The sequence below is a fragment of the Monopterus albus genome, unplaced genomic scaffold (assembly GCF_001952655.1).
Source record: "Monopterus albus unplaced genomic scaffold, M_albus_1.0 scaffold248.1, whole genome shotgun sequence".
In the NCBI taxonomy this organism is placed as follows: Eukaryota; Metazoa; Chordata; class Actinopteri; order Synbranchiformes; family Synbranchidae; genus Monopterus; species Monopterus albus.
The window spans coordinates 151,640-164,829 of record NW_018128128.1 but is presented as its reverse complement, the minus strand read 5'-3'; the positions used below and the strand labels follow the sequence as shown (position 1 = coordinate 164,829).

The following is a 13,190-nucleotide window of genomic DNA, read 5'->3' as shown; positions in this document are numbered from 1 at the left end:
GCGCATGTCAGCAGCTGGACACAAAGACACACAGCCTGCCTGTAACTCTGGTAGACAGAAGAGATACATGTGATGAGGAGGTGGACCGGGAACGTACGTCTCCGTTCATTAGCTTGCAGTCGTCCTCCATCTCATCAGCACTGTCTTCATCCGATACATCCCCCTCCTCTGCATTCTCATCGATGTTGGCAGGCAGCTTCTTCCCCTGGCGGAGAGAAGAACGAATCAGTGGAGCTTCACATTATAATAGACAGCTGGAACAGTCATTTAATCAATGCATGGGTCAAAGGGCATTTCTGGAGTCCGGGAGGTTAAAGGTACAGAACATGTTTTGCAATTACAATTTGCCATATTTACTCTAAGTCCTCTCAGTCGACCCTACTCACTGCCAAGGACCAGTGGTCATATAGGCTGAAACAGGAGCAAACAAATCTGTATTTAGCAGAAAACAGGAACAGGCCTATTTGCTGGTGTTTGAGATGACACAGTATGGTGTTTCCACTCTGCACATGTTACTGAATGACATGCAGATGTTTCAGGTGTTTTACATTAACATCCATTTTTGATGGTCATGAAAGTGAGACACATTTTTCCCCTTGATAATGTAAGGTTGACTTAATAAGCAACAAAACCCTCTTGCTAAATTCAATACGCTCAGAGGATTCTTATTTTAACAGTGACCATTACAGCCTGCAGGTGTGAACGTGGATGGGGTGTTACTGCAGAAGAGAGAGAACTTACTCTGTCTAAATAAAGGTTAGTTAGCTTTGTTTCTGTCATGTGACTGTTTTTAATACAGTCAAGAAATTTATAACAAAGAGTCTGAAACATTTCTAATATGTTCACCTTTTAGAAATTGCTGAAGTCTATAATTCCTGTCCTGCCTAGCAAACTCTCTTGGAAAACAGAACAGCAAAGGTTTGCAAAGGATGTAATATTTGATGAGTATGTGTGAACTGTGTCCATTCACAGTACCTTTTGCACTTTGCATTATTCCCACTGACATGGCCTCAGTGGAGAAGAATAGGAGAAGAATAGAGAGATACAAGGCTCAACAGTGAAGGACATTCAGGTTCAGCTGTACCACATGGACCCTCTCTCACTGTTCCCTAACAAACGAATAGTTTGTCCAGTGGTTCGCAATCATTCGCAGTCACAGTGGTGGCATGCAGCACTGTGTGGCTGATGACTGACCCACAGTGAGACTGCTCAGTGTTGCAGAGAAGCCAGGATGTTGAATATCAGTCAGTGGTGGGTGACATGGGGATGGTGAAATGTCACTACACTGACCAGAGAATAAAAACATAGCATGAGGTAAAGCTTTGTCTCCCTGCCTTCATCAGGCTCCACATCACTCCCTGCTTCTGTTCACCTTTCTGATTCAGTTTCATTCTCAACTTCATCTCTTCCTTTCTCATTTCCTCACCACCTCCTCCTGTGGCTTTGTCCTTCTGTCTCTCCTGCCTACTGCCTGATCTCAGTGTTCTTTACAGTGCTTACACATCGGTGCCATCGGTAACACTCTGCTGAGCGCACACACAGGTAGTAGTGCTGCTGTAACAGCTGGTGGAGCAGTGCTTAGCATACCACATATTGGCAAGGTGCCTTCTCTTCAGTGAAAGCATCTGGTGTCAATAACGTCTCATTAACCTTGGTACTGTTCCCTCCCCTTCTGCTGCTCATCAACATGCTCTCCTCCCACAGGTGCTTCGAGCCATGTGGGAAACTAACTTGGCTTTAACGGGTCAGACAATGACAATGACCATGTGCTGTGCTGTTTATGACCACTCCACGGAGACCGATGGATGCTGCAAGTTCTGGCTTTTAGTTGCTTGGTTCTACTGTACTACTGTATGCTGTAGTAAACTATAACAATAAAAACTGCCCTTTGCTGCCTTAGCGTTGACTGATGTTCAACTCTAAATTAACTTTTATAACTTCGGGCTCAGTGTTTTGCCCAAGGACACATTGCCCTGTGACCAGGAGAAGCAGGGGATTGAACTGCCAACCCAACAGTGAAGCTAACTACCATAAACTGCTCCTGAGCTGCAGCTGCAAACACGTTTAACCAATTATCTGCAGTCACCTGGATTCAGGATACCATCTGAGATAATGAGCCAGCCGGCAGTATGCTGTTCCTACACACAGTCAATTACACATCTCAAGTTTTTATTCATTACAGTCAAGTTTTGTTTTTCACTCCTGTCATTTTCAGTGTAATCACATCACTTCGATCAGCCCGCTACCTCGCTCCGCTCTGTGAGCTTCAACCTCTGGACAATCACACGGTGAGCTGAGGTAGTAGCCTGAGGACCGACTCCTCTCACTGAGGACAATACCTTACCTTTTAAACCTCCAAACAGTGCTCCTCAGTCCTTTATACTACTGTACACCCACACCCTGACTTTACCTTAACGAGGATTTTGCCCTTGAGCGTTTCTGGCGAAGGCAGCCGTCCAGACTCATTAGCTTTGACAGTAGACAGGTCCAGTTTTCCCCCAAGGATCTCAATCAGGTACTGGGCCATCTTCTTTTGCTGAGGAACACTGCAGTGGTTCTCTATGGACAGGATAACTGGGTAGCTGGGAGATAATCACGCACAACAGACTTGAGTTAGAAGGCTGAAAGGTGTAGGATGAGGACACACTCAAGCATGAGTATAGACACCATACACCGTACAGCACAACAGCACCCAGCAACGCACAGCATAAGGTATTTAAATAAAATGTAAAACATTCTTTAAGCTGGCATCTAATTTAGTATTTTCCTTAAAAATCCCTAAACATTTTAAATAATAATTTGGTAAGTGCAGTTTCCTATGATGCATCCTTATATTCAAATAAAACAGACACCAAACATATTTCCACATGGATGTCATTTCAAATGTCACTGACTATAGTGTATTGGACAATATATGTGATTTTATTGCAGATGACTGAACCAATCCAGCACCATGTTTACCTGGTAGGCCATCAACAGAGGACACATTTATTCATTGCAGGTGGTGATTATTTAATGAGCACTTGATGGACGGTCAAACAAACTGGTGTCAGGAGAGTGCAGTTTTAGTCTGACAAATAATTCTGACAGATGGCGGATGGAGATTTTCCACTGCCCAAGATCTAGAGAGTTATGCAGGCCATCATTTCTGATTTGATTGGACTGTTGGCTTTGACAGTGAGCTGACTGGATCTTTATTACCCATTAGCTTATATTTAACCTATGAACCTAGCAGCTGATTGGCTGAGAGTATGTCCTAGTGGCTTAGAGGTCCTCTGGGCTGTTTTAACAGCCGACCTGCTTCTTGGTTTACTCTCAGAACAAAACTGTGGGATTCCTAAGGCGGGCAGCATGGCTCTGTGGAATAGCAATGGGATGTTCTGTGAATATGGACTGAAGGCAGATTCATGCACAGCAACGTTGTCAGGTCTAAAGATAAACAGTATTTACATTACAAAAAGATTATAATGAATCTGTAACATTTAACTTAATTTTCTACACAATTGCATTTAACATATTTTAAAAGAGCATGTGTTTGTGTAGCTCTGGCAGTAGCACAGTCACACCACTCTTTAAAGCTTTCACACTCGCAGATTTAAATAAAGGTATGTTCAGATAAGCTGTGTTTTCTTGCGATGTGATTTCGAAAAGTCTTTGATTCACTGATACCTACTGTAATAATAAATGAACAAGCAGAACAACTTGCAGATGACACTATGAATGTGAGGTTGTTAAGACTCTTTATCCTCAGTGCTCTGCAAGATACTGGTCACAAGTTATGGTAGCACTTGCAAAATGACACCAACAAGAACGTTCTTTCATTTGTAGTGAAAAACTAAACGAGCACATCTGATGAGTATGTGTAGAATAACATTGAATTCATCCTTTCTAACTGCTGTCAAGCATGTAAAGCAGGTCTTCAGAGGGAGCTACATTCTGGAGCAGACTCCTTGTTCACAACATACTGGCTCTGATGACTCCCAGTTTCAGTCAGATGGAAGCCTGTCATCCCCATTCTCCTCTGTCAGCCCTCTGAAACGCCCGTTTTCATTCAGCATCCCGCAAAATTTGATTGCTCTTTGAAGTTTAATACAGCTTTTCACCCTGCCCCATTTGAACCAATTATCTGTGGAATATGGTGCCCACCACTGTCTACTGGAAAACACACTGAGGGTGAAAATGCACACAAAGCAAGTGTTCCTCCTTCATTTTACTTGAAGAGGCAGGATCTAAAAATAGAGAATTTTCTTGCATCCTTCAGACAGTGTGCATGTCGATGGGATTATCACATTTTGATGCAGATTCCAGGAGTGGGAGGAGAGTGTCTGTGTGCTCTCATTTCTCTGTGTATGTTGTGATGTCTCTGTATCTACACAGGTGTGACCAGGATTTTATGTTGCTTTTATTTGGCAGGGTCACATGAAGTCACATGATGAAGTGGTCGAGATGGATCCTCAGAAATACTATAAACAAGAAGCATTTTGATATAAAACTATACAAATATACATATATTAGGATGTACGGTGACAGGCGATGTACTAGGGATGGGCAATGATTTGCAAATATTCATATAGTCATTACATTTAAAAAAATGTAATACTTCATGCGACTATGGTTGTGTCTTCACAAAGAGCCACTGTTTCCCCTTGCTTTTACCGGCACCTGGAAATAACGTGATAACCAGGTCAGTGTATCATTTTACTACAACGCCAAATACCAACAGCAGAAACGTGCAGAGACTACAGCCATCAAAAAGTTCTGTGTGGAACTTCTTTGAGAAAATAAACAAAAATGAGGTGCAGTTCAAACTCTCCCAGTTTAGGTTAGCATGTCATAAATCATCAACTGTGCACAGCCATGTGAAGGTGAGGCCTCCAGCAGAAAGTGGGGCTCAGGCTGCAGATCAACAGTCAGTGGCTTTGTCACCTGAACAAGGAAGTTTGATGATCGACATGCAGAGCAAACAACGGCCCTCACCACAAAGATGGTAGCAAAGGACACGCTACTAGCTAAGTCGAGGGGGAGGGTTTTCAAAGTTTGATGGCATTTGTTCAGCCGGAGTATACGGTACTGTCAAGAGAAATGGCACGATGGGATAAACTGTATGATGATAATGCATGTGAGCTGTGCAGTTGTTTGACAAGTGATGAAAAGGTGTCTCTGACCACGGACGCATGGACACGTCGACTAGTTCCCAGAAAATTTCAAATAGTATTTTAGTTTGAAATGCCCATCTATAATAATCCCATAATATAATGTATGAGAACGTTTTTAGTTCACTGTGTCTTCAAAGGTGTCCTGTTTGTATTTCTTCCACTGCTTGTGAAGAAAAAAGGTCAAAACAAACATGTAAACCATTTGGTTCGAATCACAAACTGCACAGTGAGAGAACAAAACCACAAGCATCAAGCTCTCACTATGTAACAGTTACACTTTGGATTCTCAGTCCTCAGGCGACAGCAACACACATTTAACATCAAGCCCGTCTCTGGTCATTTTCATTCATTCTAGATAATCTATGATCAAATGAAAAGATTCTCGTCATCACCAACAGTGACTACACACCCACACACAGTGTATCAGGCTGGACAACCAGACACAGCAAATGTTCCAAATGTCAAGAAAGTTTCTGACATATTAAACCCACCCAACTGAGCAGCTGTATTCCAAGCCTCGCTTTCCCGTAATGTTACAATCCAACAGCCTGTGTGATGTAACACTGTGAGTTGTATGTGTCATTATTTATCTCTGTGTTGCTGCTGTTATTGTCTACATGGATTGTAAATGTGTGCCGGCTGAAACATGGAAGTGTTCGATTAAAGTGTTCTGACGTGAGCGTGTTGAAACAAATAGAAGCATGAATTAAGATTAACAGTGACAATGATTGTTGTGTGTGTGTGTGTAAACGTACTCGCTCTTGATGAAAGCGTACTTGTTGATGGTCTCGATGACATCCTTGAAGAGGATCTTGGAGGTCAGGGTGTAGCCATGGTGGACAATGGGTTCACCGTCCTGTCCGTCCCAGCAGTCCACTGTGGACAGGAGAGAAGAAGAAGGGGAAACAGTTATTTAATCGAATGGATTCTGTAGACAGTAAGTAGCAATGCTGCGTTTTAACCTGGTTCCAGTGCAAAGCAATCAGTGACCACATGCTGTGCTATTACATCCGCTTTATTTACTGTCTCTGTCTGAAACTGTCTCACATCTGTCTTTATGCCACAGAAATGGGTAATTTTCATCACAACAGCTTTAAAAATTTGTGGCAACAACAAAAGCAAACCAAGTTTGTAGACAGCTGTGGTTAGCCTTCAATAAAACTAATGCTAAGTTAGTACCTTTTAGGTCAACACTGTCGTTCAAAAACTATTGAAAACACACCAGTGAGCCACACCGCTGCACTCATTACTGTGGATGCACACACATAGCAAATCTTAAAGCCAGCAACAAACAAATCATGAAAAATAAATAATTTATTCTTATATTAAATACCGTCCACTGTCACTTTCCACTGAGTATACCATTAAGTCCAAGTGTGCAGCTTTAACTGTAGCTTTAGGACACTTGCATGGATCTCAGTGCATGTTGACTTCTGCTGGCCTCTATAATCAGGCAGATAGCAGCGAAGTGGATGGTGACCTTTTTACTCCACATAATGCCAGACATCTCCCTCCACATCTGCCTCCCATATTCACTCTCCCCAACAAGCATTTCTGTCCTCCTACAGGATTTTTTTTTAAAACTCTGGGTCACTCTCATTCCACAGCATCTCTGCTACTGTATGTGGATTTTACTTGTAGGAAGCCTTTAGCTGTTACTCTGGGTTCTTTTTTATTGAGCAGACTGTGTTGGACTCACCTTAGCTGGGCCCCCACTTCTTGGAAGAGTAGCCGCACTAGTAAATCATCTCCATTTATAGAAAGTTTGTGGACTGATGAATATCTAAACTGAGATTTATGCAAATCACAAAATTCTTGACCATACTGTTGGTCTTCGGAGATCTCTGTTGTACACAGTTCACATCAGACAAGTCAAGTCAAATTTTATTTACTGTGTATAACCCAGTAACACAAATTTGCCTCAGGGGACTTTACAGTCTGTGCAGCTTACGCTGGCCTCTGTCCTACTGACCCCTGACTCTAATTAGCTCACATCGATGCTGAAGATCCACAGACCTTTTCCAGCCTACACTGTGAATGTTTGGATGATGTTTTCAGTGTAGACATACACAGTGTCGTGTGTATGACTAGTTAAAATAGACTGTGCTGTTCATTCCCATTAATGGAAGTTATTTGAGCACCTCCCACGTAACTCGGTGTACAGGAGCTACTGGTGGCTTGGCAAAAAGAATGTGCAACAATGTGAAGGAAAAGAGTTTGAAATATAGATGCCTCACCACTTCCTGCCACCATGCAAAATTTAAGCAGAAATATTGGCAATGTGGCGGTGGCCATCTTGTTTGTGATGCAGTTTGCAGCCAGATTGTGCACGGTAGTACCCAATGCAGAGCTGCAGTATTAGGCCACCAATCAAAGCTGCCAGTCACCCAAAATGCAGCCCTTTAATTTTCACTGGTTCAGTAATTATTTATTAATTAGATTTTTTTAATTTTATTTTAGCTTTAGTGAACTGACAATACTAAAGTCCCTGTTGTAATAGTTTTCATTTGAGGCAATCCCAGATTGTTGTATTAAATCTCCCAGCTCTGCTGATTTGTGTTCTTTGTCTGAACTTCTTCCACTTGTCATGTCTTATTGTAGCAGCCACAGACTTAATACTTCACCTCTTTTCTTATGCTCTGCCTCTTGTACAACTGGGAATAAAAACACTACTTTGAAAATCAGTGCTGTGCGATTGTAGTCATTTATGTAAAATCAGTGGAAACAATGCAGAAGTATACCATAAACAAAGGCTGATGTTGTGAGTAAAACACACACATTTTTTAGCCATATACTTAAATATCAGTCAATATTTTATTTTTTTATTTTTATTAGTATTTTCTTCACTTTCAGGATGTTTTGAATCTTTCCGGGTAACATATCTGTGTGATAATGAATTATCAATGTCAACTAGTAAAATCACTCCGTTTTACACTAAACTGTGTATTTGCTGATTAAACATTACAAGCAGTACCGATAAATAATAATAATGACATAATTAATAATTATATTTATTACCGTAATTGTATAATTACAGTATGATTTTTCTATTTTGCACAGAAAAAGTATGAGCACCACAGGACCCGTGCAGCAAGTGATTCAAAAGAAAACAACTTTTAGAATGTCACACAAATAAAGGATGAACATTCTATTTATGCTCAGAACTCTTGGTCAGTTGGCAGTTGGCAGTTGGTTTAACAGTTTGCACCAGGTCAGTCTCAGAAACCTACAGAAGAACAACACCGAGCAAAATAACCAATAACCGATAAGTGTTATCGAATTGAATCATCAGTGATCACTGCAGGTAAGTACTGAAACACACCTACTAGTCCACAGTACATGGAAAATATTTAGAATTTGAGTTTTGACTAGTCATAATTTTAACTTTAAAATTCAGACTTCTCGTGCAAAGTTGAACTGCCATAAGCAAAACACTGTGTTTCCTGTGGCAGCATTACACAAACACGGTTCCTTCTCATGCTGACTCTTGTATTTGATGCTATTAGCCCAGAAATCTCCAAAAGATGGATCTCTTGGCCAACTTCGACCATGTTATAGGTGCGATGGAGTGGGAGGAGGTGGTACAAATTCTCCATGAGATTATAGCTGCAAATCTGGCAGACACACACCCTTCATCTCACCTGGCTCCTCCTGTCCCCACTGCTAAGCCACTGACCACCCCTAAGTCAAAGTAAGTGGCTGGCTTTGGTCAAAAATATAATTTTACATAAGTTTGTTTCATAGTCTTTCCTTAAAGTTTGACCCAGTGGTAATGTGTGCTTTAATCTGTTCTGTCTGTATTCCCATAGCAAGAGAAGGCGTGGGGACCAACAGGAGGACGGTCAACCTTATGTCAAGAAGCCGCCAAACGCTTTTATGCTGTTCAAAAAAGAACAAGCACCAAATGTTGCTGCTGAGCTGAGCAACAGTAATAGTGCACAAGTAAATGTCATTCTGGGAAAGAGGGTAAGTGTGTGTGGTCTTTGTGTCTCAGACACTCAGTGTCACACAAACTTCATCACAATGACAAAAATATTTCTTGGATCAGACATTTTCCTTCTTTTGTTGAAAACAATTTATTACAACAGAAAGCAAATCAAAATTAAAATCAAGGATTTCTAGCATTTCTGCAGAGCACAGATACACTGTGCATTGCATAGCCTGCCCACACTGATGTGGATCTGCACGTATCTGTTAACATGTTATATATGCTCCCGTTTGAGCCTGTAGTTGTGTGTAGTTGTGTGTAGTAGTATGTCGCTGTGTGCGCTGACAGTGTGTTATTGTGTGTCCACAGTGGAAGGCACTGTCCAAAGAGGAACAGTCCAAGTATTATGAGGAAGCTCACATGAAGAATCTGCTCCACATAATGGAACACCCCGACTGGTCCTCCAGGGACAATTACGTATGTACACTCTGGCTCACACACCGTTCATATGTTTATTACCTTCATTGGGTGATAAAACATGCTCAGTGAAAAAATCTTGATTATATCAGCTGAGATCAGGTGGAAAGTCTAACGTGTTTGTTTTGTATTTTGTGTAGGGCAAAAAGAGAAAGAGAGTGAGGAGGAGGAGGGCTCCCAAGCCTCAAGGTAAGAGAATAGTTCTGTGGGTCCCAGCTTGTTTTCATGTGAAGTGCCATGACAATGTACATGTGGCTGTGGAGCATATCTGACTTTTAACATGAATGTAATGGCCATATTTTTAGTATGAAACATTGTGACTTACCTACCTACTAAGCCAGGTGCTTCATTTGACTCCTGAGACATTTGACCAATGTTTTATAAGTTGAAACTTAAAAAACATTTAGTGTAATTGTTATTGATAAACTGATTTTAATGAGGAATGTTCAACACACATTTACAAAGTCTTGAATGAACTGTCACTGTTTCACTTGCTTTTCAAATACATTTTCACATGGTCTTCTGGTTTAATCTGAATCTGTTTTGGCTTTATAAGTGCACAAAGTTTCCAGTTCATTTTCACTTACTTATATTAAGAGATTTTTCTTCCTCAGGAGCTGGGGTCTCCAGCAGATGTGAAGAGCAGCCCACTAGCATTAATCTCACTACAGCTGGGATAGACCCCCACATTCACCAACAACACGTTTGGCTTGATTCATGAGCACTCAGACTGGAGTGTATTTCAACAGCCAAAACGTTTCTGTATTAAACTTGATATAAGATGAACCAAAAGCCAGACTCTGGGTTTTTTTAAACAAAGAAAATACATTCTGAAGTTGGTCACAATAAGCTGCTGCTTTCATTTACTGAGGACAGATTTTCTGACTGATTGCTTTAATAAAATGAGTAGCCCCACTGTAACTTTCACAGCAGGGTGGTATTCATAGCAGTTCATTTATACAGACCACCCTTGATCAAAATGGTTGACTTTCCTCCAACACAGGTCATTTTGTTGAACTCCAGCAATCTTGGAGCAGACCTCCACAATATTACATAAGCAGTTTGTGCCTTTGTACAAACACATAAATAAAAAGGTTAAGACTCAGGTGATAAAATGACCTTGCAGACCCCAATAGCATCCTCAGCATGCACAGTGCTGACTGTCGGTTTGACACCACCCTTCCTAAAACCTACAAGTTCCTTTGTTTCAGGCACATTTAAGTCATCTGACCATTTAACAAATTCAGCAAGACTGGTGGCCCCAAAGAAGAGACAAGAAGATGGTGTCATCAGAGAACATGACAAGAAAACTAGCTTCCTGAGAAGTCCTGCCGCTGTCTGTATAAATTTAAAATGAGCAGTAAAATCTGATCAGGTAACTACCCAGAAATAACTCACCCCGGCACAAGGAGAAGATACAAACTCCACATGGAAAGACCCCGGTTGTCATCAGGGTTTGTCCGTCTTGCTGTGAGGTGACAGTGTTCACCACTGAATTACCGTCCTGCCTTTTCTCTGCAGTTTCTTTATAGTTTATAAATGACTTTTTTTGTAATCACATAGCCCCTGGAGTGGATGACTTATGCTCCCATGCATGGTGATTTGTTTTAAAATAGCTTGACGTAGCTCAGTTAATAGACTGGGATCCCCAGTGCAGTTCCCCTCAAAGGCCGTGACTTGCTGTATACCTTTCAAAAGGGACTGTTTAATACGGGTGGTCTTGTGTTAACCTTTTCTTGTACATACACACTCCCAAAAACCATATCACAGTTGACCCTGACTCCCTTATGTGCAGTCAAAATGTGGTCACAGCTCTCATGTCGGTCTGTTTTGTAATCTGATACCAGTTCCCACCATATGCTTCTTTGTGTCATTTTGGTTCCTTCCCCCCATTTTTTTTTCATAGAAACCTCTCTGGCATTAAAAAAACCTCCGTTAATGTATCAAATAATAAAAAAGATTCACTAAGGCATTTGAAAAAAATCTGATTTGTTAAAGCCTCATCTCTAAAGCAGAGGTTAAGTGGCTTATTTGCCAAATCACTGTGAATCCGTTGCTTCTCACAATGCGATAGAGCATCAGTCCAAAAGTATCTGCACTGCTACTTGCTTTTAAACCATCACAGGATTTTTGAACACTGTGTTAAACTGTTCCTGTATGCTGTAAGTCTACGCACAGTGTGTATCTATGTTATGTGTGCTCCATGTCGATGCTGACCTTCTACACAACGACAGCCGGCCTGCAGCACCCAGGCATACATGTCCACCCTGGACTGTGACATCAGCTGGTCACCCATCAGGTAGGTGTTATGTGAGGAGGCGATGAAGTAGTTGCACAGCGGCTGGTTCATGTCCTGGTTCACGTTGTAGTGCTCTGGGTTGAAGATGTCGCCCGCTGGGCTGCGCATATAATTCGTAAAACCTGGGAGAAAATTAAACAATAGCTTTTTTTACTGCAGGGCTTATCCTACTTTAAAAAATGTTTATTCTTCAATCTATTCTAAAGTGTAGCTTGACAAGCAGCCTGGTGTGAGCCAGATCAAATGTGTTTTAAAGATGACCCTAATGTATAGAAAAAATGTGCAACATCAACTAATAATGTAACAGTTTATACAGCGATTCAATTTTCATTCTTCCAGCAAAGTCCGAAACGTCAGGGAGTAGTAACACTTCATTTCTACATTTTGTCTTGATCTTGAGTTCAAAAGTAAACTTTAAGAATAATGAAATTTATTATGTTATCAAGGTCTTTATTTGTCATATGCACAGTTAGGAAACGTGTTTCCCTGTACAATGAAATTCTTACTTTGCCGTCCACATGAATGCCACAAAATACAAATGAAATATAAAGTAGATGAGCAATAACTTTATATTTCACTTGTATAAAACAAGTTACTAAAATAATTGTTTTCAAAGCAACTGGTCTTAAATTAGTGTAATGTAACTGATGTAAACAAACACAGCAGCAGTGTTCAGCCACACCTGATTAACTAGATCAGGTATGTCCAGCCAATCATCAGTAGGCAGAGTGTTTGTTTATTTAATAATAATTTCTTTATTAGCGGTGCAATACTACAACACACTATTATGAACATGCTACATATAAATAAATAGAAATATTAAGAAAAATACTCTATTTAGAGGTCATTTTGAAAAATGCTTGGTATGACAGAAACTGTGTATTTCAGATCTTGGTGCTTTTTGCTTCTAAATAGTTGCCAGTTAATTTTCTGTCAGTGAACCGACTGATGGCTGCAGCTCTAGGTCACTGAATGGCTTCATGAGGATGACACGTGTGTTGGACGCAGCGAGGGGATCTGGTTTGGAAGAATGATGTGTCCTCTCTGCAACAGGACAGACCTGACACGGCACTAACAAGGCTCTGTTGGTCATTGTATGATAGTTTGTCCTTTCAGTTGTCACCCAGCGGTCGATGTGCATACAGTTTATATTACAGCCTGTGCTGTTTTCAAAGACACCGACATCTCACTTCTTAAATACAGGAAATTGAAAAAGTTGTGGACACTCAGCATTTGTACTCCATCAGTGAATACACTCCTACTGAGAGTCCCTCTAGAAAAAAAAGCACCTGCCAAATGAATGAAATGTAAAGAAATATTCAAGCGATAA

At 40.9% G+C, this 13,190-nt stretch overlaps 2 protein-coding genes across 4 annotated transcripts in view; one reads left to right on the top strand and one right to left on the bottom strand.

The window, feature by feature from the left end:
• The window catches only part of plch2a (phospholipase C, eta 2a), a 176,037-nt gene that overhangs the window by 20,576 nt on the left and 142,271 nt on the right, over nucleotides 1–13,190 (bottom strand). For all 3 annotated transcript variants that reach the window (XM_020620811.1, XM_020620810.1, XM_020620812.1), the window contains exons 7-10: nucleotides 11,779–11,982; nucleotides 5,912–6,032; nucleotides 2,411–2,582; nucleotides 98–205 (exon numbers count right to left, since the gene is read on the bottom strand). In XM_020620811.1, coding sequence (XP_020476467.1) covers nucleotides 98–205; nucleotides 2,411–2,582; nucleotides 5,912–6,032; nucleotides 11,779–11,982 — 605 coding nt within the window. The remainder of the gene's footprint in view (nucleotides 1–97; nucleotides 206–2,410; nucleotides 2,583–5,911; nucleotides 6,033–11,778; nucleotides 11,983–13,190) is intronic.
• LOC109972141 (lymphoid enhancer-binding factor 1-like) lies at nucleotides 8,245–11,763 on the top strand. Its single transcript, XM_020620814.1, has 6 exons — nucleotides 8,245–8,460; nucleotides 8,663–8,847; nucleotides 8,966–9,122; nucleotides 9,454–9,561; nucleotides 9,702–9,750; nucleotides 10,176–11,763. Exons 2-6 carry the CDS (start codon nucleotides 8,681–8,683, stop codon nucleotides 10,280–10,282), a joined length of 588 nt encoding a protein of 195 aa, XP_020476470.1. The 5' UTR covers nucleotides 8,245–8,460; nucleotides 8,663–8,680; the 3' UTR covers nucleotides 10,283–11,763.